The 26,310-nt window shown below is 45.7% G+C and overlaps 1 protein-coding gene across 1 annotated transcript in view; it reads left to right on the forward strand.

Moving 5' to 3' along the window:
* Window positions 1-26,310, forward strand: part of GPC1 (glypican 1) — a 216,201-nt gene that overhangs the window by 163,968 nt on the left and 25,923 nt on the right. Inside the window, exon 3 of the mRNA XM_074153481.1 lies at window positions 24,714-25,105. Coding sequence (XP_074009582.1) covers window positions 24,714-25,105 — 392 coding nt within the window. The remainder of the gene's footprint in view (window positions 1-24,713; window positions 25,106-26,310) is intronic.

Raw genomic sequence — 26,310 nt, forward strand, 5'->3', positions numbered from 1 at the left:
CGGCAAACACATATAAAAATAACAACCCTGCTGGTTTTTGACATCCCAAGGGAGCTGCCTGCGCTACAACGCAGCACAACAGTAGGTAAGGCTGAAGGAAGGAACGCATGCAGGGTTTCACAACATGAAGACGAAATGATTAACCATCCGCGGCTGATCGTCACTGGGATCCGGCAGCCTGCGGCTATGAGCTGAGCTGCTGAGTTTTATATCCCAGGAGCCGCAAATTGCATGTCGGCTGAATGATGAAGCTCTGCTGCAATGTCATCCCTTGGTGTGGTGCGAAAACCTACTGCCCATTCCTTCCCGGCGGTAAGAAAAATGAGTGCCCAGATGTACCGGCTCAATTAGCGTTCAGTTTTCTGTATGTTCTTAGCAGTAAGTTAACCAGAGATAAAAACCTGAGTACATTCATCTTTATACCAGGATGCTCTCTCACACAGCCATCGTGCTGCGGAAAGTTTCCCTCCGTTCATGCCTGGAGGGACGGCCACCGCTGGGGTGGACAGAGCCGTGGTGGGACTCCACGCTCCCGTGGTTTTATGGCTGGGTAGGGGAGGGAATGCCATGTTCGGCCGCAATGGCAGCGGCAGGGCTGCAGGTAGAATGTAAATGACTACAATTAGTTGGCATGGGGGTTGATCATGTGATTTGTAGTCCCATTAATAATAACCGTTTATTTGTTATTGCAGTATATCAACAGTGCTGCAATCCATCAAGTCTGTACCAGACGTGAAATTATAGATTATGGGTGTGGAGAAAATTGGAAAAGGAGGAAGGAATTATTTGTAAAAATTTCCTGATCATACGCGTATAACAAATTTTCTTGGGGGCAGTTTGGTATCTGTTATTTGCTGTACAAAAGCAGCAATATAACCTTTGAGCCACTGGAGATCTCTTTATCTTTCGTGGTTGCTGCTGGAAAGCTTTTCCCCTTGTTACTGGGGTTGGACATAGAGCACCACAGACAAGCTCTCTGAACAGCAGGTTGGATAACGTTTGACTCCAGGCGCAGGCAGGCAGAGGGGCAGCGCTTCCGTGGGGCTCTGCAGGGTGAGCCCTGGTGAATGTAGCTGCGGTGTCCCAGGTGTCCCTGCCCAGTCCCAGGGGTTCCCAACCCAGAGGGGTTTCACCCTGCTGGGTAATTGCTGGCTGCGAGATGAGTTTGGTACCAATGTTTGGAGACTGGTCCAGGGCATTAGAAAATGAGGGGGGGGGGCAGCTTATGGGGGTATCGCAGGGCTCCCAGGGAATCCCTACTTGTACCCCATAGCCTGGGGACTGCTGACACGATGTGCTGGCCATGCTGCCCCTCAGGGAGCATCCCTGGGGCACGATGTGCCAGCCATGCTGCCCCTCAAGAAAGCATCCCTGGGGCACTAGTCCTTTTTCCCTGGGCACAGTCTCCAGCATCAGCTTTGAGCTGCTGTTTGCTGGCGGGAAGGTACAGCATGGGCCCTTTGCATCTCCATAGCTGTAAGCTGTGTCTCAGGCACAAGCAGAACTGTGAAGCCCTCACGTGCAGCATCGCCTGTGAGTGTGGAGCTTGCCGCCTTCCCGGGTTAAGGAACGTGGTAGGATGGGGCTTGGCACCTGTTTGTCTCCCTGTTATTCACAGCAGCTGGGAGACCCGCGTGCAAGGGCCTTGTCAGCAGCATCGAACAGTTAAAGTCAATGCTACTAAAAATTAGCTTTTAAAAAACTGCCTCTGAGGCTTTCTGAAGTGATTTAGAAAATGTTTACAACTGCCTTTTGTGTTAAAACCAGTAGCTGAAATACAAAGGCTGGCATTTCCTATATCCTCCACAAATAACCCCCCCCACGCCCCACGAGGGCCCTGTCACTGAAATATCACCGAAACCACGGCAGGCAAAGACAAAACAAAAGCAAAATACAAATGAAGGCCCACAAAGTTCAGTTCTCCCAACTAGTTTAACTGGTGTGACCTTTCCCGTTGACTCCTCTAAGACAACCAGTGTGCTGCAAATTAAGCGCAGGCACAGATGTTGTTCCTGAAGATGTCTATTTGCGGAGCAAATTACTTATAATAGGAAGTAGCATCAGTGTTAATTTAAGAAAAGCTATATATGCACCAAGCGAGGATAATGGGTGCTTTATAGTCTGAACTGGAGCAGGACTCAAGGTGAGTCCTTGTGTGGGGAGCGGTGGCTCTGGAGCCCCAGGGAGGCACGGGTGAGTTACAGCCTTCCTGCTTCTTGCCTTGAGGATCCTCAGTCTGTCAATCTATTGCCAAGTCTATCACTCCTGTAATTTTAGTGGGAGGATTTTTTTGCGTCACGAAGCCCCAGGCTTGCCTTTTGCAGCTTACGGGAATACTTTGAATGTAAAAGTAGAAATCCAGAAATCCTATGTGATAACCCCGAAGTACTTTTAGGAATTAATGGTACCCAATTTAGCCTTTGTAAGACTGTGGAACGGCAAAGGGGAAGGAGCAAAACTCCAGCAGCGTAGGAAGAGAGAAGTGTTGTATTTTAAATTCTAAAAAGATTTAAGGCCTTTGAGTCCGATGGTTTTGGTTAGAGCCCTCTGCATGCCTTCCTAGCCTCAGATGGGGATTGTGTTGACTCCTAAAGTTGCAGAGCTCTGTGAGCCTTAATATTAAAGTTTTGCAACACTTCTGACCGTGAGCTGCCAGGAGCTGCCATGCAACTTGTGAGCCGCAGGACTGGAAAGCTTTTGCTGTAGCCATAAATCATGATTTCTTCCCTCCCTTTCAGAAAACTGGGCAGTTAATGCGGTGTTTGTCAGGGACTGTACTTAAGCATCCCCTTGGCTTGGTGATCCCACGGACGCACCATACGCCCTCTGCTCGGCGGCCCTTGGGACAGAGCGAGGGCTGCGAGGTTTAACCCTTTGGGTATGTTTTGTTACTATTATGCTGTTGAATTTGAATAATTAATAGCTTACCGAAAGAAAAACCTTTGAGAAAAATATGAGTGCTCTTTTGAAAAGTCATGGTTGTGTAGGCATGGTTTAAATCAATAGCTTTTTCTTATTAATAGAATCACAATGGAGTAATTGGAAAATTCAGTATTGTGATGAATTGATATTTTTCATATCAAAACAAATGGAAATGCTAAAGGCTGATTGGATTAAGTTGAAGAAGCCAATACTACAGAATTTTTATGTGCTTTTATATGTAGAAATTCAGTGTCATCTTATTTTTGCTACATTTTGTCCAATTTCATGTTTGTTGAAACCGAGGCTTTCCAATCTTCTCCTTCCCCTGAGATAGTCCAGTGTTAAAACCCTAAAACACACGTAATTTTCCAGTAAAAGCAATTACTGCTTTTGCTTTGTTTATGGTCAAGATCAGCAGCACTTGATAGCCTACCTAAATTATCACAGATTCGATTTTTATGTAGTGTGAAATTATTGGAGAATCAAACCCTCCACGGCAGCGGATGACTCAAGATTGCAATAAATACTCTGGATGAAGAATTCCACTACGTGTTGTTCATCCTTTGCTGTTACCTGCCAAACGCTTCCTCAGGGTCAGTGGGTTTTGTGGAAGAAAAGCAGAAAACGGTGCAGGTAGGGATGGTCCCTCGCCGCTGCGGTGACTGCTGCAGCAGGGGGGGCTTCAGGATGGTTCTGGGCTGATGTTGATGGACCCGGTGAACCCCACCGCCTTCAGCAGCAGCTGGTACTCGTGCGTACTGGCACGGGTAGGGCTAAATGTCATCACGGCAAACGGCATTCGTTTCTGCCAGTAAAAGCCTGCAGGCTGAAGGTTTCCCAGGGCTGCCTCCCGCACCCAAGGAGCTCTTGCAGGCAGGAGCAGCAGGCTGGAGCAGCAGGCTCGGGGGCTTCGGGGGTCCTTGGTGGCAATTTCTGAGCGGTCAAAAGCAGGTTTGTGTTGGAATAAGAGCTTTGAGGCGAGACGGCCTGTGGTGGTGTGTACTTTTATTTATGCGATAAATACACCGTGGTTTTTATATTCGGGGACATACGGTTACTTAAAGGCCTCTGAATTGCTGAAGAAAACTCATTTAATTGAAGTCAGACATGAAAAATACCAGGCAGAACCAAGTACTACTTTATTAAGCAGTTCAGTGTATTCAGCTGATCTTATTCTAGCAAGGCGTTTATTTTTAACTTTATGATTATGGATTTTTATAGTGTCACATCAACATAAAGGGCTTTTCTTCACAGCGAGAGCAGAACAGAGGGAGTCCCAGCAAATGAGATCCAGTGTCCTTCAAGGAGACAGTGGTAAACATGTTCTCAAAGGCGGAAAAGTTCAAATATAAACTAACTGTGCTCGCTGTGAGGAGAGAAAATAATACAGTAGTTTGATTATATTTGAGAAGACAGCTGGGTAAAGACCAAAATCTGTATTGTCATCCCCAAAGTCTACCACAGTGATATTTCAGAAGCCCATTCAAACCCCGTGTGGCATGGACAGACAGACAAAAACACATCTGATGGTGATAAGTCAGTGTTTTAGAGAGTCCTGTTCTGTGGTATCTGATGCCGGGCAGCAGAAGTCCTTTAGATCCATTCTAAGCTACACAGGGGAAAAAAAAAAGAGAGTGGCGTGAGCGGGAAGGAAAGCATTTGAAGGGAGAAATTTCCCTAAAAGCTAATAATGAAAATGGCTGTGGTTGTTCCAAGTGAAACTCCCAGGCCTGGCTTTGGGGGTCTGTGGAGGATTCCCCCTGCCTGGCTGCCATGGGGAGCCCAAGGAGCCCCTCTCCCTCCTCCGTTAGCACTGGCTGTGGCTTGGTGTCCTCAGGAGCTTCAGATAAAATTAGCAAGGAGGCAGGAGTCCTGTAATTCAAGCTACACTTGTTTTTCAGCTAATTGTTATCCTGCTAATGAATGCCGAATAGCTTTGCTCATAATAACAATACTTAAGGATCGTGCTCTAAGTGTCAGCTTGAATAAACCTTTAAAACAGCCTATTTTAAGAGGATTAGAAAAAGGAGTGCTATTAGATCAAACCAAGTGATAGAAATGCCAAGGGCTAAAAACATTAATTAGACTTAGTTAAAGCTTTCAGTAACGCAACTAAAGTTAGTTACAAAGCGCGTGTTCTGCTTTTCATACTGTGTATATTCTCCAAGTGGTCTCATTTCGATGTCTGTGGTACAGCCTGTGTGTCGGGAGGCAGAGGAGCAGGGAGGAAGGGCATGAGTTTCCCTGGTAAGACTGAACCCACATTTCTCTCTCCTGCCCTCGTGCTGAAGCAGAGACTGTTGCTGTGACCAAAGTTGAAAATCCAGCAGGTATTCCTTGCCCTTCCACGGTCAGCAGGGAAGTCTAACACTAGTTAGGCTTGTTCTGAGCTCCGGCGCCTTTAACAGAGAAGTGTTCACACCTTATCACTGGGATTTGTGCTGTTGGGGTTGGTGGCCATGGACCCATCAGAGACCGATTACCCCGTAGTCGGGTGCAGAGCAGCTTCACCCCACACCTCTGCCATCGTGTTTGCAGGGAAACGCAGGTGGCTTTTGTTCTCAGCCACTTGCATGAAAGGTGCTGAATTAGAAATATGTCCGTAAGAGTGTAACAGGTCCTGCCCAGCCTCCAAGGTTAGCTGTTAGACTTGAAAAAGTAGTACTGCATAATTTAAAAAAAATAAAAATAATAATAATCACAAATATGGTCTGCTTTAATATTGATACAGATTGTTTCATTCTAAGGCAGTTCTTTAAGGAAGTGGCTTTTGCTTTCTCATTTGATGAGGATGAATTGGTACAGTATTTCCCAGGGCCATTTATTCAATAGATCTCTAATAAATAAGTTGCAGCTATTTGGCTTCTCTTTCTTGTTCTGACTCATTTTAGCTTCTGGACATGCAGCTCCATTCTGCCAATAGTTTATGACCAGTTTTTCTATTATTATTTTTTAACATATTGTGCAAGTGGTTCCGTGAGCACTAGGACTAATGAAGTCTGTTTTTCAAGGACTTTGTATTTCACGCACAATTGACTTCCATGTCACAGAAGGTGTAGGATCCCACTGAAGCTTTTCCTGGACTCTGTACGTTTATATTGGCCATCTCCTGCGTGCGTTCTCTAGGAGTCACTAAACCAAAAGCTCACTGAGTTTTTCCCACACAGACAGCGTGTCCAGGGTCCCTCTCCTCCTCCTGGCTGGCTCTTCCTCATTTCTCAAGGCAAGGGCTGTGTTACTACCCATCTCGTTCCCTCTCTCTGTCAGCATTGTTTTGAATCCTCCAGCACGTTCCAGCTTCATCTCTAGAGGACAGACTACCATAGATAGAAGAAGAAAAAAAGCAGGGTTTCCTTTTTCACTTGTTCAGTCCACTTGCACAGATTTCCATGTGCCCATACGGGCTTTTGTGACACTTTGCCGTGTTTGAGAGACGCTGCAGACACATTGCACACCGTCAGCTATGTGAGGCTGCGCACAAGAAAACCTTACCAAGGAGCACCAGAGCCTGTGTCACAAACTGAACCCCTGCAAAGACCTTCAGTAACTTCTCCCCTGTTGTCAGCAACACGAAGCAGCAGTGGCTTGTATCGCTGTAGGACACTGATTAAAGGAATTGAAGCCAGGAACAAGCTTGCAAATGCCTGGGGCTTCCTTCCCCAAGCATTTATAATGAAGGGCAGGGAGGTGGTTCCAGGAGCATAGCAGGTTAATTTGATTAATTGAATGGGAGACTGAAGACTTGGGGTGAGTTTCATCTCACCTCAGCTAGGGCCTCCAGGTGTCTAATCTAAGCCATTGCCTACGAGTCAGTGAAAAGAGACATCTCAGTCTTACTGGTAGAACTACCTGAAGGAGGACTTTGGCAGATGGAGATCACGCAGAGCAATTCCTCCACTTGGTATGTGGGAGGACAGTCATGAAAAAGATCAAGACAGCAATGGCAAATGCTTTGAAGGCTGAAGGTTTGGTTATCTGTCACGTGAAATGAGGGAGGGGGTCTTTTGTCTTTAACTTCCTGATAGCGGCACACAAGTGCCACCCATTCCTCATGGTCCTTACTCTTTTCTGCATGAAGAATCCAGTGCCGTAAGCCCTGGAGTGTATCAGAGGGACACGGGGGATCTCTAAATGAATAAAGGTTGCCCTTTAACTCGTTAACAAAGATTTGAGCTGCTTTTGCCTCTTTAAAGGCAGTGGAGCAGCATAAACAGAAAGTGGCCGAGCCTGTAGTTGAAATGGGAGTTAAAAGCATAGGAAATGAGCTACCTCAGCTATCGGTTAAGTACAGCAGTTAAATGGTGTAAATGGAGGTTTCAGAGAGGGTACTGTGAGGCTGTGCTCCAGTCAGGGGGTTGTTCCTCCTCCAGGTCCTACAGCTTCCACATCTGTGGAATTTTAAGGCTGGGAGCAGCTCTGCAGCTCCCTCAGATGTTGGAAAGGTCTTTGTGTTTGTTTTGTCCTGTCTAAACCGCTCAGAAAAGTACTGGATGTCCTTTTGAAAAGCTCACAGAACTTAACCCAAAATTGGTTTCTCTAGTCACAAATTGGCTTACTCGGATGAAATTCTCTGGGGAATGCACATCACTTGACCACTAGTATTTTTTCCTGAGCACACCAGAAATTTGTATGACTGTTTTATAGTCAGCAAGTGAAAAGCAAACTTCAGCTGGAACAGCTGGGTGGTCCATTGATCCGAACCCAGATGGAGCATCCTGAGGGAATCAAAGGCAAATTGTTGAGTTACCCCCCACCACAACAGGCACGGAAAACTCAATACGTAGAATAGCTTCTCCTTAACGGAAAGCCCTAACGAGGGTACTGCTCAGGTTGTCTCATTATCTATTGCCTCTGCCCAGGGCTGACAGTAAGCGTGTTTATTATTATTGTTGCAGGGGTAGTTATAAGCCGTCTTTGTAGGTTTACTTGGATTCACGTACACACAGAGGAGATTTTCAGGTCTCCCTCACCGGTGTGTTTGTAAAGAAAAGGCTGGATCTGTCTCACCTGGACAAGCTGTCTATTAATAAGCTGGGTTATAACGTGGGCTGCTTCACCCAGTCTGAGCTCCTGTTCAGAAAGCATGTCTGCACATCATCGTCTGGCGGTGTATCACACGGGTTTTCATTAGCAGGAGATACAGAAGTTGCTCTCCTAATTAAGTTAATCACTGAGCTTCTGGGTTATGGAAGATCCCTGGGGATACATATTAGGCAAAACAAGGTCACAGGAGGGGACTTGTGTCTGAAAGAAGCCTCTGGTTTAGGGGGACAGTACCAGACAGGAGCTTGTCCAAGCCCTGGGTCCTGGTTGTAGCAGGCTGCAGGGCACCTGGTCCCCAGGGAGCTAAGCAGCACCCCGAGGTGGCCCTGGGGAAGAGGTCCATGGCTGGGACAGTGCGGGTTTGCTGCAGCTCGGTGGGGCTGTGTCCTGAGTCTAGCGACCCGTTTCTTAAGTTTCTTTTCCCAGAGAATAAAATTTGCTTTGTTTCTTACCTCGGTCTCCACAGCATCCCAGGGTAATTAAGGTAATGGCAATTAGTAAGGTGCGCCCTTGCTTATGGAGGCAGCACAAAAGTTATCTTGTGTGCCTTCTGCCCCATGAATTCCTCTGCTGCCCTGGATGTTGTGTTCATTTTGTTTCCTGTCCACCAAATGGACTTCCCTTTTTCTGATTTTCTGATCTTTTGGGTCTATTTTAGTCTTCAGCATCCAGGAGATTTTGTACCAGGGGTGGGGTTTACCATAACTTGTCTGTTTGAAATAGTATCTCCTTTTGTCTATTCTAAATCTTCTGCCAGATCTGAAATTTCTCTGATTGTCCCCAAGTATTTGTGATAAAGAGAAAAAGGTGAATGACAGCTGCTTCTCAGTGTATCTGTGCATCCTCCTAAATGCATTCATTTTTCTAGCTGCTTAATGGGGATCTCAATCTAAATTCATGGGAAGACATTTAAAAGAGCTCAGAACTTATTACTCATGTCCGATTCACTGGTGCAGTGTACTCGGGATAAAATCTGAAAGGGGAAAAAGAAAAAAAAAAAAAAAAGGAAAAGTTTGAAGTGGGGTAAAGTGGAACAAGCACATGCTTTTAACAAGTATCCATTTCTCCCATCCTTCAAACCTGGACCTGAGCCAGAGATGCTTCAAAAGCAGCAGAAACCCCAGCTCAGGCAGGAGGAGAATGCTAGCATCTCAGAGTAACCAAAGCCTTTTTTTAGTTGTTTTAAATGAATTTTTTAAAAGAAAGAGCACATGTAGTTTCCTCTTTTTTTTTTTTTTTTTTTTTCTAATCATAGCTGCAGTCAGAGTGTGGTTAGCATTCCAGTTCTCAGCTAATATTTTCTTTAACACGCATTTTTGATCTCCGTTCTGTAAGTATGATGACAGCCCATGGCGGATGCAGATGTTTTCAGTCATTGATGTATCCAGCTGATAGTCCTGAGAAGCCCAAGGCACCCAAGCAGGTTGTCTTCCACGGTTTTGTAATGCTTGCAAATTCTAAGGTGATTTATGTTTGATTCGTGTCAATTATAAATACATGTATTATACGTACATCTTAAAATGGAATTCGTGAGGATGTGAGATGAGAGACATTTCTCAACTTCTTGCAGACTCTTTCCCAAGCTGTCAAAATTGTGTTTCCTCCAGATGAGGTTCTGATGAGGTTTAAATGTCTACAGATACTGTGGAGGTGTCTGGTGGTCTTTAAGTCAGCCCTGGCTAAGGGAAGCAAGCCTGACTGGCAGGGGTGGGACATCCCAAGCAGAAACTGGTTTCTGCTTTGCTTTACTTTGGTCCCTAAATAAGGCCTATATTGTGTAGAGAGTGGTTCAGGTTCGCAGTGCTCACACAAGAGTGAAGATGCCACACGGGTCAGTGAAAATGCTGATGTGCCCTGTCTGCCCCATTCATAGAGTGAAGGCGGAGGGGACACAAGTGACACTGGCCACGTATTAATAGGTTGCTGCTGTATCATGCACCACCGTCAGGTGCAGCCTGTGTGGCTGTCCATGGGGATTTAGCCTCATTGTTGGACTGGGAACGTTCACTCCATTACTGTGGCTCATCTGAAAACAGTGTCAGTGAACAGCTGAGGGACGGGGGTTTTTCAAGCCATAGTTAGGCTGGAACAGCAGATTCCTCCATCACACAATTTTCCAAAGCAAATAGATTTTGTGGTAGATTTTCCATGCTGGTCACAGTCATGATGTGATTTTACTTTAAAGACTTATACACAAGTAATAAATCAAACTAGTAATGTGTAACACGTGTATAGTTCACAAACAAACATTATGGCCCTTAGAAAATATATTGAGACATAATTGAAAAAGGTCTAAATACTGGACAAGGTCTTTTACTTTTGTGAATCTCAATGAAATGCAGTGAGATCAGCCAGTAGTAATTCAGTAGTGGTACAGCTATAACTTAGGTGTCCATAGCTTGTGGTGTCTCAGTATTTCGACTCATTCTCGATCTGAACTGGTCCTCTTCATAAGGTTTTCAACACCAAGTCAAGGCTTAGGACACTTGAGCTATTGCACCTCCTGATCTGGTGCCAAGTTTTCATCCATCCATTCAGAAAAGACGACGGGGCCAAATGAAGTTTTGAGTGATCAACCACATCTCCTTGGCTAGAGCCAGCACTACCTGGGGGTCACAGGTGGGGTCCAGCCAAGCAAGACTCCCGAGCTCAGACAGAGAATTCTGGTTTTATCCTAGCATGGCAATAGGCCAGTATATACTTCATAGCCTTAAAAAAAAAAAAAAAAAAAAAAAAAAAAAAAAAGGTATGTAAGCTAAGCTTAAATCTCTCTTTAGGACTGCTTTATAAGTGACTTAGTGTTTTAAAATAGAAGTAGTTGAATGATGCTCAAGATTTTTGAAAATCCAGCTATATTTGAGTTTCTATCATTGCTCAAGGTGAAAAGTTAGCAGTGTTTAACAAAACAGATGGGAGGGGAACTAAAATTTGCTCCTGGATTTATTATTGCAATATCTGCCAGGGAACATGAATTCCTTTTCTGTAACAATTGATAAAATTTGCTTCTTTTGAAGCAGGCATCTAAGATTTGGAAAGAAGACACACTTCTCTGTCCTCTGGGGAAAGAAGTACCACATGGTTATATCTAGTATCATCCCCATGCATTAAAGGGCTGAGAGGGTGCTGTGTTACCCACTGTCCTTCTGACTTTTCCTAATTTCTGAAAGTGTGTCTTACTGTCTTAATTATTTTAGGGTAGCTGTATATAATATATCTGTGTTTCAGTGTTTCAGCTATATTAAAATAGCAATTGGTATTAATTTGCCTATTATTCAAATAACAGACATGGACATTATTGTATCTGTGTATGTTCTTGGCATTTCTAGCTGTCAGATACACATACATATTGCCTGTTAATGGTAGCTGTCTCCTCTCATCTTTGCCTATTTCTCCTTTTCGTACTGGTTCCATACCGGGTGGGAAAGTCATAAGCAAATTATTTTTACAAAGAGACAAGTTGCTTTCTGATGGCATTGAAAGAGAGAAAACTAGAGATTAAGAGCTTTATACAGACTTAGATAAACTCCTGCAATAATAACATGGGAACTTCGCCTGTCGAGAATATTATCCCCACAGCTGGTGATTTCCATCTTCCTTGTTCCTTTGGGAAAGCCCACATGTCAGATACTCAAGATACTTAAATATCCATGGACCATGTGTCTCAGATGCTCCATACTGCAAAAATGCAGTGGCAAGCATAGATTCAAATGATCTAATTAACCCAACAGTAAACAGTTTGTCTAGAGGCCATTTTGAGCGAAGGGCAACACTAATGGAAAAGATAAAAAGCCAAAGCCAGGTTTGTCCCTCTGCCACAGTATGAAGCCTACAGTTTTCGAAAACTTAAACAAGGAGTTTTGATCTTGAAAAATATAAATATATGCAGTGAGGATGCTTGAGTGCGTAAGTCCCTCTTTGAATGTGGAAAGGGTCACAGGTAGGCACAAGCAGTGGGGGGTTTTCCTTGTGTTTTGTTTGTGGTTTTTTTCATGGAGACAATGGAATAGATTTAATTCTAAAGAGATAATAATTCATTGATGTTTTTCTCAATTAAAATATTACTGCAAAGAGCCTGACATGGCGACAAATCGGGTCATGATAACGGTATAAGTAAAGAAGGAGTGAGGTGTGTGTTGAAAGCTATAAAGGCTTAACTATTTCCAACCTTCAGCAGGGTGTTGGAGGCGAGGGCAGGGGGCTGAGATGTTCTCCGGCAGGTTAACCTGCGGAGTGGCTTCTGCTGCCTGGCACTCGCTGAAAGGGGCGGAAAGTCAAACCCAACCTCAGTGAGGCTGATGGGGAAGGTGGCTTTGGAAAGGTGACAGCCTGCACTGGCATCTCCTGAATGGATCCATTGCTCCTCGCCTTCGTGCCGTGTCTCTGCAGTATGTCCCAGCTCGGTAGGTGGGTGCAGCTGTGGCATCAGGGGCTTGTCTTGGCGGTGGCCCTTTTAGCTGCAGCGAGGAGAGCACCTTTCTGCCGAACCAGCGGTTTATTTCAGCAGGAGGAAAGTAACACTTTTCTTTCTGGAGTGAAAAATACCTCTGCTATGTAGGTATGTACTGCGCATTTATCCAGGGTGTATATCGCACCTTTTAAAACCGCTGGCAACCCTCAATATTTTAAGACCCTTCTGAGTTTATTTTACTGTTAAAGAAATAGAGCCCTTCAGGTCTTACTGAATAAACCTGGAAAGGAACAGGTATTAGCAATTACTTTTACCAGCTTTCATGTTCCTGTCAGTGATAGCTATGAAGCTTGTTTGTTTGCCTTTAAATTCACACTTTCCTAGAGGAAAAAAATTAGAGTGGAATTCATCTTGCAAAATGTCATTTATCCAAAAGTCCAGCCTACTCTAGCTTAATTATCCCAGCTCCTGCTACAGCCCAGAGAGAGAGAAGGATGACTCTGAAGACTCATGCTACAGTGAGTGCCTCAGTAAGTGGGAGGTGCCTTTTCTTCCTTAAGTTGGGGACTAAGCCGCCAGATCAGACTTGACTCCTGTTTGATGAATCCCACCCACGTGCCTTCCCAGTCCTTATCTCGCAGAGAGGTTGCTGTGAAATCTGTTTGATAAGAGCCCGCTGGGGCAATACTTGCCGCTCATCATTTGCTGCAAGTCTGGAGTTGTTTCGCAGATATATTTAGAAGGAGCCGTGATTAAAATCTCTTGCCAGCTCCGATCCCAGGAACACACGTGGGGAAAATAATCTTAAGATTCACATCTCTTGTATTTGCTTATCCCATCCCGGATGCAAACAGAGCAAATCCCTTCTGCGAGGGCTTTCAGCAGGTTTCCTCGCAGCAGGACCTTGCAGCACAGCTCGTTGTTCTCCACCAGGCAGGCTGGATGGAACACAAGGCTCCTCTGCGTGGAGCGTAGGACCTCGGACCACAGGAGTTCTCTGAGCTTGATACGCTGGAAAAAAAGGAGCCTGTGAGGAGGAGGAAAAGGGTAACGGCAAAGAAAATGAAAGAATGAGGTTACTTTTTGTAGATAAGACTCTTCAGCTTAGGGAAGACATGGAGGTATGATAGAGGTCTGTGAGACGCTTAGAGATGGCAAATAAGGAGTGAATACACTCTATTTCTTACACTAGAAGGTTTACGGTTTGCCTGTTGAAGAGATTTAAATCCAGTGAAGTACTTTTCCCCAGAAAATGTAGCTAAACGTGAGGCTTATGGGAAGAGCCCAGCAGTGTCACTTAGCTCAAAAGTAGCTGGAGAAGTCCATGGAAGCTGGTGACCAGCAGTGGCTCTCAAACATAGGGCTGGGCTGGGAAACCTTTTAGTGGGTGGATTTTGAGGGGTAAGATCATTCCTTGTCCCGTTGTTAGTGCCTGTCCTAAGTACTCAGTATCACCTTGCCTCAGGGGCTGCATACTCGCCTCCAGTTCCAGACCATGTAGCTTGGTGTGACCCAGGAGAGCTTCATATGTAAATATTCAGAGTGTCCAGAAGAGGCGAGCGTTTCTGTGGCTTGTTGTTGGATTATAGGCTTCAATCTAAAGAAGGTTTTGCGAGATGTACGGGGATGAGGGTTGAAATTTGATGGAGGCCCAAGCTTGAGGAAACTATGTGAAAAATCTACCCTACGTGCAGCTTGTCTTTCAGTCCCACAGGCGGACGCAGAGCCACAGTCACATACAATTCTGAATATTTCCAGCCGTGCATGTGCAGGGGACCGTCTGCCTGCATGCACTGTGCTGGAGGCCGTTTGACCTTGTGGTTTCACACGCAAACCTCGGCACACCTTAATAGCTGACTCCTGCTCCATTATTTCATCTTTTGGAGCTCGGCCTCATGCACAGCACACTTGCGCTTTCACACATGCAGCCCAGAGCGGCCGCCCTCACTCTGAGCATCCCTCCTCCTGCCCGGGGTGCTGCGCCCCAGCAAGCTTCCTAACATGGAAATTTCAATCCTAAACAATAGAGGAGCTGCCCAGGCAAATGGCTCGGATGTCAGCTGCCTGTCATTGCATGGCATTTAATATCCCGGGGTCTGCAAGGCTGTTGTGTGGCGCCTGGAATCGCTTTCCGAGCAGGTGCGTGCCACTTGCTCCTGCTCCCTCCTTGCTATTTTTCCGCCAGGCAGAAGGGAATACCGCAGCGTGTATTCCCGGGCACTCCAGCGTGGGGATGCTGCTCCTCTTGACGCTGCAGCGTATGCACAGGCTTCGTTTAATATGCCCTGCCCGTCTTCTTTGGCCCCATCCCCGAGTGACTCTTGTCTGTGCAAAATCGTTCTATGAACTTGAATTCAGGGATGTCTTAAGGTTTGCACAGATCTGTTTCTGAGGGATTTTGGGATGATAACGCTGAGCTCATCAGGATCATCAAAGTCTAAAGTGGTTTCTTGACTAGCTGTGTTTTGGGGAGAGCTGGGGCTGGGGAGGGGATCTCAGTGGCTGTGCCAGGCTTGTTGCTGTCCTTAGGCTTTCCATGGGCACTGAGTGGTTATATGGTGCTCAGCAGGAGGACAAGCAGAATATCCATCTTCCTGCTGTTCCTCGAGTGAGGGTCATCTTTTCCCTCTGGGGAACTTTCCAGCCAGGGAATGTTCTCCACTCCCATATTTCAATACCTGGATCTGGTCCCGCTTGCCTTAGGTAAAAGCAAACTGTCTTCACAAATCATAGGAACAGGGGAGGGGAATATGCAGAATCAAAACTAGGTGCAAATAATTACATCTCTCTGACTGCCATTCAAAACACTGTCAAATGGGCACAAAGCTTGCATTATAAAGTATGAAAATGTTACCCAAGACTTGGCAGGAAAAAACAGTTTATTTTTTAGGAGTGACTGGAGGTCCCTCCTCCCTGTCCCTCTCACTAGCAGAGCCGCATTCCAAAACGGTTTTTCATGCAACAGCAACTCTCTTTTGCAGGAAAAGGTTCTTGTTTTCTGAAAGAGCTCTCTTTTTTTTTTTTTTTTTTCTAACAAAAGAAACAAGCTGTCTGCTGTATATCCCAGTCTAAAACCAGTTTAAGGTAGGCCATCTTTTGCTCTTACCCAAAGCCAGCTATTGTAGAGATTAGGTCACATCCTATCTAGGTACCTGCTTTCACTGTTGCTCATGGTGTGTCTATTCTATCAACTAATCTCATCTCAGGAGACTTCAAAGGCATTTGCATCTGTGCCTTGAGTAGTTAATGAAGCTGAAGAAGATGGAAATTAGTAAAGCAATTATTAGGTAAGAACTTTCTGAAGGGGAGGTAGCAATACATTGTGTTGAAAGAAGGGCTCCTGGGCTGGAGGGAGGTCCCAGTTGTGGTTCTCAAAGACAGGCCTAGAGCCAAGCCTGGTCAACAGCCCCATTAAAGACCGGCAGAAATGATAAGAAATGCCTTTCTGAGGTTAATTGACGACACAGTGCTGGGAAAAGTTGTCACTATTGAAGAGGATAGTGGATAACCATGACGACCAAAATGATAGAAACAGGGTGAGATTCAATATTCCAAAGTGAGACATACAGCTGGGGACTAATTGGTTGGAAATAGCAAAGGGGAGTGTTGGGAAGTACCAGTTGATGTCAGAAAGTCTGTGAAATGCTAATGTGATGCATTCCTAACAAAGTTAAGTGCAGTCCTTGCAGTATTCACCATGTTATTTCCAGTGAAGAAAATGAGATGTTCTTTGTAGTTCTGACCACCCACAGTTAAGAAAATTTAATGCCAACCTGAAGAGGTGAAGAGAAGAGTTAGTGGAACAATCAGAGGACTGGAGAGTCTGTCAGGTGTGAAGAGGGGAAAGAACCTTTTCTTGCGCGGCAAGGCAGCATGGATGCTGAGAGAATATGGGACTTTGTGTATAAATATCTCAGAAACTGAACACCAGGAAACAAAAGCAACTACTGAAACTATAGGACCACATTGGCAAAGCCCAAAAAATGAACTTAGAACAGAAGTTAAGAAAATGGGTCCACCCATCTGAGGAGATGTTCTGGACAAGCCTTTCAGTGTGAGCAGGGAGGCTAAAATGTCTAAGTGCTCTTGTGCTGGGCACTGAGCAGGTTTAGGAGAGCACAAAATAGATGATTGCACAGCAGAGCTGGCACTTGTCTCATTGACCCACAACGTCTCTTCAGTCTGATGTTCTCAGCACCCCCTGGGTGCAGAGTGCAGTGGAGAAATCAGATAGAGGTATTCGGCTGCCCATTAAATGCAAAGTGGCTCTTTGGACAGGATCCTAAAATTTTAGAAGTTGTACTGCCTGAAAGCATCATAATTCTTGCATCCTGGCACACTTGTTCACACTGTTCATCCTTTGGCTTCTAGGCAGAAGCTGATTTTGTCTCTGTTTGTTTGTTTGGGCTTTTTTGCAATCCGGGTCTCGGTTTCTCACAACACCTCCTAGGTCACAGCCGCCGAACAGGGGCGATGCATGACGTGGGACAGATGCTGTAGAGGAGAGGGATCCAGAATCCGCAGGGAGGGACTGCGTTCTCCAGGGTGGGTGGGGGCTGAGGAAGCAGCTACACGAGAGGAGCTGGTGTAGCTACACAGGAGCGTGAAACCGTGAGGAGAGAGGTCATCTCCCAAGGGAAATGCCATCCCGATTGCTACGTGCAGGGCCGTTTGGAGCCTAAGCCATTTGGTCTCACCGAGGTTGTTTCCCTTGGCAGCACCCAGCTAAGGTGCGAGTCGGAGCCTGTCGCTGCTGTTGTATTGACACCAGCTCTTCAGCACAGGCATGGGGAGTACTTAAATGAATAATAACAATTTTATAAATAAAATATCACCGCACTTGCTGAAGTGAATAAAACAGGCTTGAACGCATTAGATTTGGATTTTAATGGCTTAAATCTGTTGCTGAATTATTCTCTCCTAATAGTAGTTTGGCTGCAAGGACAGCACTAAAACCAACTGGAGAAGCAAATTGGCAGTGGGGTGTGCAGCGGTGTATTAAATGGAACGTAACACACAGTGCTGAGAAGCTTCTGTAGCATTTGCACGAGAACAGTACTTCTGTAGGTGCAGAGCACTGCGGCACTACGTGGCTGCAGCAGAAGTCATTAGGAGATCCTGCAGGGACTACTCAGGGCTTTCCAGAAGCATAAGCAATATTGAATTTTGCTGTCCCGGGGTGGAGCAGTCTGCTCTTGTATTAAGAACTCAAGAGGTAGGGGAGAGCTTGGAGCTGGAGGGTGGAGGCAGGGCAGAGCCCTGGGTGGTGTTTCTGCTGCTCCAAGGGAAAGCCAAAGGTCAGCGGTGCCACCTGCCATGGACTTCCTTCCTCCTGGAGCCCTGCACCCTGATGCTTTTCCCCTCCTCTTTCGTCTGACTTCCAGGTGTAGGTAGCGGTTGTAGCCCAGAGTCTTCACCAAATCAAGTCATCCAATGCTAAACCTGCCTTTAGGAACACATTTCTTCTTAAAATCTGATTTTGGAATTAATGGCATCATCTGAGCAGTGTGTTTTGCTCCCTCATCTCTTCTGATCTGGTACTACTCTTACTCTGTGTTTAGACTTTTTATACTGCTGTTTTCTGCTTAAGGCTTTAATAATATTCAGATCGAAAGTAATTCAGTCACCTTTCTCCAGTTCTCATATTTCTTCTAGTATGCCTCTAAAATGTGATAGCTTTTGAAGAAAACCAGATCTGCTGCATGCCCGAAGACCATTTGCATGCTCTTCCTTCAGTGACCTCTTCACTCCCCCCTGCATCCATTCCCCCTCCATCATTATATTAGTTGAAGAAACCCCAGTGAGTTCCAGATGTTGAGTGATCAAATGGAATCAAAGAGCTTGGATAAAGTACCTTGGTGCTGGCAGGGGTCAGGAAGGGGGAACTCGGAACTTTCCATCTTCAGAGAGAAACTGCCAGTCCCTGCCTTGCTGTTCACAGCTTCCCAATTTGAATCCACAGTTGTGAAAAAGCGGAAACTGCGAAAATATGAGCTGCGAACACTGGGAAGCTGTGAAGCGGGGGAATGGGTGGGGATTTACAATCTCTCTCGAATGCAAAGGTTACAGATTCTGGTTGAAAACTTAGTCCTCTGGTAAGTAACTTTTTGTCACTACAACAGCAAGAGAGACAGCAGCCAAGGTTGTAGAATTGTCTCGGTTGTAAAAACTTCATTTCTTTGCTCATAACTTTCTGGCATTTTTCTATTTGACGTAGAAGTTTTTCAGACCTGGCCTCTGCCAAAAGGCAAATTTCATTTGAGCAGAGCCAGTTGTCTCGTTTCTGAGCCTGGAAGTGAGAGGCAATAATAATAATTTTAAAAAAAAAACCAAAACAACAGATTCCCAATTTTTTTTTTTTTTAATACTTTTGCAACAAGAGTGTGAAAGGTGAAGTTTCATGTGGGAACAGCCTTGACTGAGGAGCTGTGCCTTTCATTGGAAAATTGAGTTTGATTTGACTGAATTACTGGCATTAGAAAATCACCAGCTGGGCTCCGCAGTGTTGTGAAGCCTTTAGCTGGCAGCAGTGAGCAAGGACTCACCTGTTCCCTGGCTCTTTGAGAAAAGTTTTTGAAAGAGGGGAAGCTCAGTCGTGGATTTAGGAGGTGACTCGCAGGGAGGTGTCTCTGGCTACTGCACCTCCACTGTAAAATCTCTGAGGCTGGCAGAAGCTGAGAACATCCAGGCTTTTTCAGCATGGATCCAGAAAACATGTAGCTGCTTTCTTGTGACTCGGAGCAGAAACAAATGCATCATTTCAGAGGGAAGCTTTGGCCCCGTGCAGAGCCACCTCAGGTGTTTCTGTTCCTGTTCCCAGGGATGGGAGTGCAGCGGTGACTCCTGCAGCAAGTGAGGGCTTTAGAGCTCCAGCGATGGCTCCTCATGAGCCCTTTCCACCATCCCTGCCGTTCCCAAGGCTAAGGAAGCCACGTGGTGTTGACAGAGCTTGGGAGCCTTTGGGATGTGTCCGGGATGTGACCTGGATGGAGCTTTCTCCACATGCTCATGCTCTGCCTGAGCTAATCACTCTAATTGTCCTTTGGGAGCCAGGGCAGACCCAGCAGTGGTGGACCCAAGTGAGAGTTAATAAATCCAAATGGAGCCACTGGGGGGTTATTTTTAGCTTCTTACAGAAATAGCGGGACAGCTGTGTTATTAGAGGTTTCCCACCCACCATGGCTACAGATAGTCAGGTGCCTACCCTAGAATAAATAATTGCTTCTGCCTGAAATCAAGGACAGATGCCTGAACTGTGGTTCAGCAATTTGTTTAATCTCGAGGCCCTGCACATCCTTAATCTACGATACATGTCTAAACAGGTTAAAAGCTTGGGTATTAGTAGGCAGGAAGTGTTAAGGAGAGGATGCAGTGTTAATTGGAGATACCTGTGCTAGGTACACGAGCGGTGCAGTTTGAGATCATGCCAAGGACCAGGGCAGTTGGCACAAGCTCCTGTGCATCCCTCTTGATAAACCCCACTTCTTAGTGCCTTCTAATGCTGCAGAACGGGCATTTAAATTCCCTGCCAGGTCAGCCATTCATCACAAACACATTTAGACCTAATTGCTAATTAATTTTCCCTTGATAATGTATATACACTTTTTTTTTCCCTCAGTGTGTGAAATCTAGAAGAACTTTCTGAGAACCAGCCACAAACGAGTTGACTGTAATTGGTGTTCTCTCACTTAGGTGAGAAGTAACAGTTCATCAACTCTTAATTAGCTTGGACTTTTTTGAGAGCAGTTTCCAATTTTTTGACAGGAAGATATACATCTTGTTTCTCCTGTAGCAATACAAAGAAAGTCATTTTGCCTTGAATTGACAAATTGGGCTGTGTTTGTTGGTGTTTTCTTTCTCCCGGTGGTGGGTGCCAAACTGCATGTCGTACCTGGATTGCTGAGCAATTTATTCGCCGCGTGTTGCTTGTCACAGAGAAAAGAGCACTGATTATACAAGAAAGAGAGTTTGGGTTCAGTTTAATTAAATTGTGAATGGGTAACCAGCAGTGCTTGGAGTGATACATGAAGATACGGAGCAGCTTTTAGATATCTCATCAGCATCAGACAAACTTTGTATTTTGTGTCTGTTGTAGGTCAATGCCATTCTGTTTGTGGTACAGGTAGGAAGGCTGTGGCAACAGAAAAATGAAGCCACCTCAGATTAGTCAAAAAATGTCCTACCAGGTCAAAATCGTCTGCCTGGCAGTTGGCTTGTGAGCCCCTTCAGGAGATGCTGCAGGGGAAGGTGACCATGCAACAAGAAGCAGTGACACTGCAGCAGGATAGAGCTGGAGCTTGGGGCTGGGGTCTCCTTAGCCCAGGCTCACATGTGACGCTGGGGCAGGAGAGAAATGCTGGATGAGAAGCTCCCAAATAAGTATATCACCCTCTTGCAGCCTCTCACCGGTTGGTGGAGTAGCCAAAATTTCCTAGAAGTGGGTGCACACAACTGCTGTGCCGTGGCTGTAAGAGGGGCCACTCGAGCACTTTCCTGACACGAGTGGTCTGCGTAGAGGCCGATGAATCAGGGTTACCGGGATGGGTGCCATGTATGCGCCAGTAACACTTGCCAAGCTTTAATTACATGTTGTACAATTACTCAGTGTAGATGAGGCCTTTTGGTAAAGGGAAAGCTCTCGCCGGTGTTAGCGCCCCGTGGTTCATAGCGACAATTTTGTCACAAGAAAAAACGATCAAGGGACTGGAGCATCTCTCCATTTAGGAAAGGCTGAAAGACTTGGGTCTGTTCAGCCTGGAGAAGAGAAGACTCAGAGGGGAGCTCATCAATGCTCATCAATATCTAAAGGGCGGGTGTCAAGAGGATGCGGCCGGACTCTTTTCAGTGGTGCCCGGAGACAGGGGCAACGGGCACAAGCTGGAACACAGGAAATTCCATCTGAACATGAGCAAGATTCTTTACTTTGAGGGTGACAGAGCACTGCTACAGGCTGCCCAGAGAGATGAGGAGTCTCCTTCTCTGGAGATATTCAAAACCCACCTGGATGCGTTCCTCTCCAGCCTGCTCTAGGTGAACCTGCTTTGGCAAGGGGGTTGGACTAGGTCATCTCCAAAGGTCCCTTCCAACCCCCACAGTGCGGGGGTGCTGCTGTTTTGGGGACTGGCAATGGCCAAACTGTTGGTCTGTATCTTCTCCCACTCCCAGGGGAGTCCCTTGGGCTGGGATGAGAGGCTCCAGGCTTTGCAGAAAGCTTGTCCTACCTTGGGAGAGGATTTGATAAGCTGCGTTAGGACAGCACGTGCTGCAGACATCTCTTCTGTCTCTTCCTAGTAAACTGAGGTCCTTTAGCAAAGTACATGTTGGTGGGATCAGCTTTTGCCTTTTTTCATACTAGGAAACCCCCATTACAAGGTGATTTTATAGGTGGCTTAGGTGCCCTGACAGCACGTTGGCAGCATGCTTATGCTGCTGCCTGTAGGAAGAAATCCGGTTTCAATAGGGAAGATGGAGAAACACATGCAGATTAGGCATCAAGGACATGGACCTGTTGGAACGGATCCAGCGGAGGGCCGTGAAAATGATCAGAGGGCTGGAGCACCTCCCCTATGAAGACAGGCTGAGAGAGCTGGGGTTGTTCAGAGTGGAGAAGAGAAGGCTCTGGGGAGACCTCATAGCAGCCTTCCAGTATCTGAAGGGGGCTACAGGAGAGATGGGGAGGGACTCTTTATCAGGGAGTGTAGCAATAGGACAAGGGGTAATGGTTTTAAATTGAAAGAGGGGAGATTTAGATTAGATACTAGAAAGAAATTCTTTCCTGTGAGGGTGGTGAGGCACTGGAACAGGTTGCCCAGAGAAGCTGTGGCTGCCCCATCTCTGGAAGTGTTCAGGACCAGTCTGGATGGGGCTTTAAGCAACCTGGTCTAGTTGGAGGTGTCCCTTCCCATGGCAGTGGGGTTGGAACTCGATGATCTTGAAGATCCTTTCCAACTCTAACCATTCTATGATCTGAGAGACGGAGAGATGCCAGTACGAATGTTTGGAGATGCAAACTGCTAACTAGGTCAGGTTGAATAAGAATAAATTTCTTCCAAAAGTACTCTTGAAAACCACAGTTTTTATTCAACATTTTAGATAACATATTTTTATTTTCTGACTAAGTGATTAAAATTCTGCTAAGACCTAGTTTGTTCAAAATCTTTTGAAAGCACTTAAATCAAATTTTAAACTATAAAGCAGTACATGGTTGTGGCTGGAGGAAGCCAGGCTATTAATGCTCGATATCAGTTTGTTAAAATACGAGAAGTTGCAGTATTAGCAGCTTGCAGTGCAGATGCAGAGGGTGCTTTCACTTGCTCAATCCGCTTGTTGAGTTTTAGCTTCATTCAAATCCGAGAAGCCAAGGAGAGATTATTAATGTAGGAAATCTTGCATGGCCCTTCCAGTCTGTGAATATAAACAAGACCCATGGAAATGAGTTTTACTAGTTCTAAAATTTTAGAGGTCTTTAATTGTAGTCAGTGCCATTACCTCAAAAAATACTTTGTTTAATAAAACTTTGTACATGCAATATGCATTTTTCAGAAGTTTTTCTTTCTTTTCTTGTATGGCTAGCACAGTGAAGTTAATTTATATACCTAAATACATGCTGTTTGATTTTAATTGAATAGCAGTTTCCCTCCAACTAGAGCTTATCATACATCACCAAAAAAAAAATAGTAATTTAAAGAATAGTATAATCAGGTTTGCTTCAAAAAGGCCCTAAAAAATACAAATGTAATTGAAATGAAAACTATTATTTAAATCATTTTTCCTCTCACTGGCTTAAATGATGATTGAAGTTGCTTATGTAAATCAATAAATTGAATCAGGCCAGTCCTGCTATGAGTTCCCCACTGTGCAGAGAGGCTGAAGGTGGCTGGCAGTCGAGAGGATGGAAATACCTAAAGATGTTGGTAAGGGAGGAGCCGAGTCTGTCATCTTTACCCTGCGGTATGCAGCCAGAGAGTGGCATTTCTCTATGACCGCTGAACCTAGGGTGTAAAACCGTTTAGTTGCTTATACCTAAACAAAAGCAGGGTGCAAATCCGAATGAGCAAACGGGACGAGAACCTCGAACGTGGTAACGTTGGCCTTGGTTCAAAAACACTTGAGCACAACCCTGTCTTTAAACATATAATAAGAGGTGCCTGTTCCTGTCGCAGCGCGTGGGATGCTGTCACAGGCTTTACGGGCTGTGCCTCAGAGCCAGGCTGGCTGCGATGACTTGGGCTGATGGGGTTGTCTCTGTGAAGGGTTGGCACCGTCGCTGGTGGCAGCCCTGCTCCATCTCAACAGGGCTTTGGAAATAACACGTCAGAAAATAAGCAGTGAGGCAGGAAAGAAAGGCAGCTCAAACAGGTTGCACTGATTTCTCCAAAGGCAACTTCCAGTTGTGCAGTGGATCATGGTAGTTTTGGGTCGGTGGGGATGACAGCTAGTCAGAGTAAAGCCGTGTTGTCTTCAAGTAAACATTCTGCACCAAAGAAGAGCTCTTGCTTGCAGGGACCTTGTCTTAGACCACTGTGCTGTGTGCTTCAGACATGTATGTTGCACTGGAGTCCTCCTGGCTTCCCCAGGTTATCAGTGCCCCAGCCAGGAATGGCAGCCTTCCAAGGAAGAAGAAAACTGGGGGGGGAGAAATTCTGTCTTCTCCAAAAAAGCCCTCACTTTTGTGTGATGGTAAGAGCAGGCGATGCTGGAGAAATTCCAACCTTTGATGTGATGAAATGTAAGACTCCAGGTTATCTTCTAGGTGAAATCTTTATCTTACTTCATTCTGGTGTGGATGCTAATACTGACAGACTAGTCTGACTCCAACAGCAGTCACTACAGGATGGACCTTCAGTGCCTGAGCAGCATCCAGGCATCTTTGTGTGTTTACAGCATTTTCTAGTGATGTTTAACAAGTGTCAACTCCGTGCCAGAAGCGACTGGTTCTTGATTCGGGGCTGAGTGTCTCCTAAGGTGTTGGCTGACAATTTTGGTAAGCTATGGTATGTCAGCAATGCCAGTTGATGCGTTCTGTAAAGACAGCCTATGAATAACACTATGGCACCTTACATGCTCAGAGAAGAGCCTCAAGTTCCAGATGAGGCTGCCAGAAGAGGCAGAGAGGGCCCAGACCATGGTGCTCTGACACTGGGCGCTGGGGGGTTCCTCCTTCGATCTTCTCAGCAAAGGCTCAAGACCAAGAGTGTGGTTAAAGTCAGTGGGAGGAAAAGCTCTGTTAGGGCCCTTCTGTTTTCTCAGGGCATTCGGTTGTGCTGCCAAACAGCACAGCCTGTTGTATTCCTGCTTGTCCAACTGATGCATCACCCTCTCCTTTTTCTTCTCTCTTCAGGTTATTTCCAGGATTTGTTGAACAAGTCAGAAAAGGCCCTTTATGATGCTTTTCCAAGCATGTACGGAGAACTGTACACTCAAAACATGAAGGTCTTCAAGGACTTGTACAGTGAGCTACGCCGCTATTACCGGGGCTCCAACATCAACTTGGAAGAGGCCCTCAATGAGTTCTGGACACGCTTGCTGGAGCGGCTCTTCAAGCTGCTGAATCCCCAGTACCATATCACAGATGAGTACCTGGACTGCATGGTGAAACACGCAGAGCAGCACAAACCTTTCGGGGAAGTTCCCAGGGACCTGAAGGTGAAGGCAACCCGAGCCTTCATCGCAGCACGCTCCTACGCGCAGGGCTTTCTTGTGGGCAGCGACGTGGTCAAAAAGGTGTCTCAGGTATGTTGGGGTTCTTCCTTCTCCTCCATCCTCAGATTGGCTGGACCCAGTCACCTACTGCTGTTGGGGACAGGGGGCTTTATTTCCCTTTATGTTTTCATTACAAAGCAAGCAGGTGTTTTCTCAGTTTTATAAAACAAACTGCTTGAGGGTCACCCATCAGTGGAAGGGAGCAGCAAGCCTGGACTTCTACAGGCACTGATAGCGCAGGAGAAGCGAGGTATAACTCACGGCAAACAGTCTTTATCTCGTTTTAACCTATGCAGCAGAGTGCCAAGGAGATGTCAGTCACCCAGGCTGTAAAGCTGTTCTGGTGCTTGCCGAGATTCCTCACGCTTCCCCGACAGGGAAATGGCATGCCTCTAAATCACGCCGCCTCATTTTCCTCCTTGATGGTGATATGATGTAGGGTGTGCAGAGCTGAGTTGCCACGAGTGTGCTGGGAATACAGGCAGAGAGAGGCATTTCAGCCGTCCATGATGGGATTGCTGTGTCTGTTTATGTAGCTTCTGTACAGAGAGGGTGAGTTTGTAAAGTGCGTTGGGATCTTCAGGGATGAAAGGTGCTATATAAATGTAAATTAACATGACTGAATCCAGGGTTTCAGGAGGAAGGAAATTGTCTGTATTCTTTACTGCAGAAGCAGCCTTTCAGAGGCAGAAGAAGGTGATTTTCCTGAAACAAGGTATTCAGGTTTTTCACATAGGTAGCGAGGAGAAAATCCATACTAAAAAAAATGGCTTGCATAGTGCGTATGGAGATGGCAATCAGCAGGTATGAGAATCAGGGTGTGATTAAACTATGAATGTAAAAATAGGGAACCGCAATTAATTTCCTGGGAAGGTAATGTGTGGTAATGCGTAGCAGAGGACAGTACAGTTTGATGCAGCAAATCCAGACTTTGATCTCAGGAAGAAACATTAATGTGGTAACAGTGACAAATGCTTTAATTTATCAATGTGGGACTATAAAACTGTTGAGCTACCCAAAAGCCTTTGTACATCTCATTAACATCATACTCTCCTGACACTTAAGACAGATAAAAGAGGAGAATGGTGTAATTTCAGGGGGACCAAAGTGAAATATTTTTCATAAATCCTCTGACTGGCAGAGATTTCCAGCTCGATGTGCGTGATGCTGCCTGTAGCCAAGTGTGGCGGGTCTGGCAGAGCAGCTGCAGTCATGGTATCAGCAGAAGGAAGGAC

Source organism: Numenius arquata, chromosome 9 (genome assembly GCF_964106895.1).
Source record: "Numenius arquata chromosome 9, bNumArq3.hap1.1, whole genome shotgun sequence".
In the NCBI taxonomy this organism is placed as follows: domain Eukaryota; kingdom Metazoa; phylum Chordata; class Aves; order Charadriiformes; family Scolopacidae; genus Numenius; species Numenius arquata.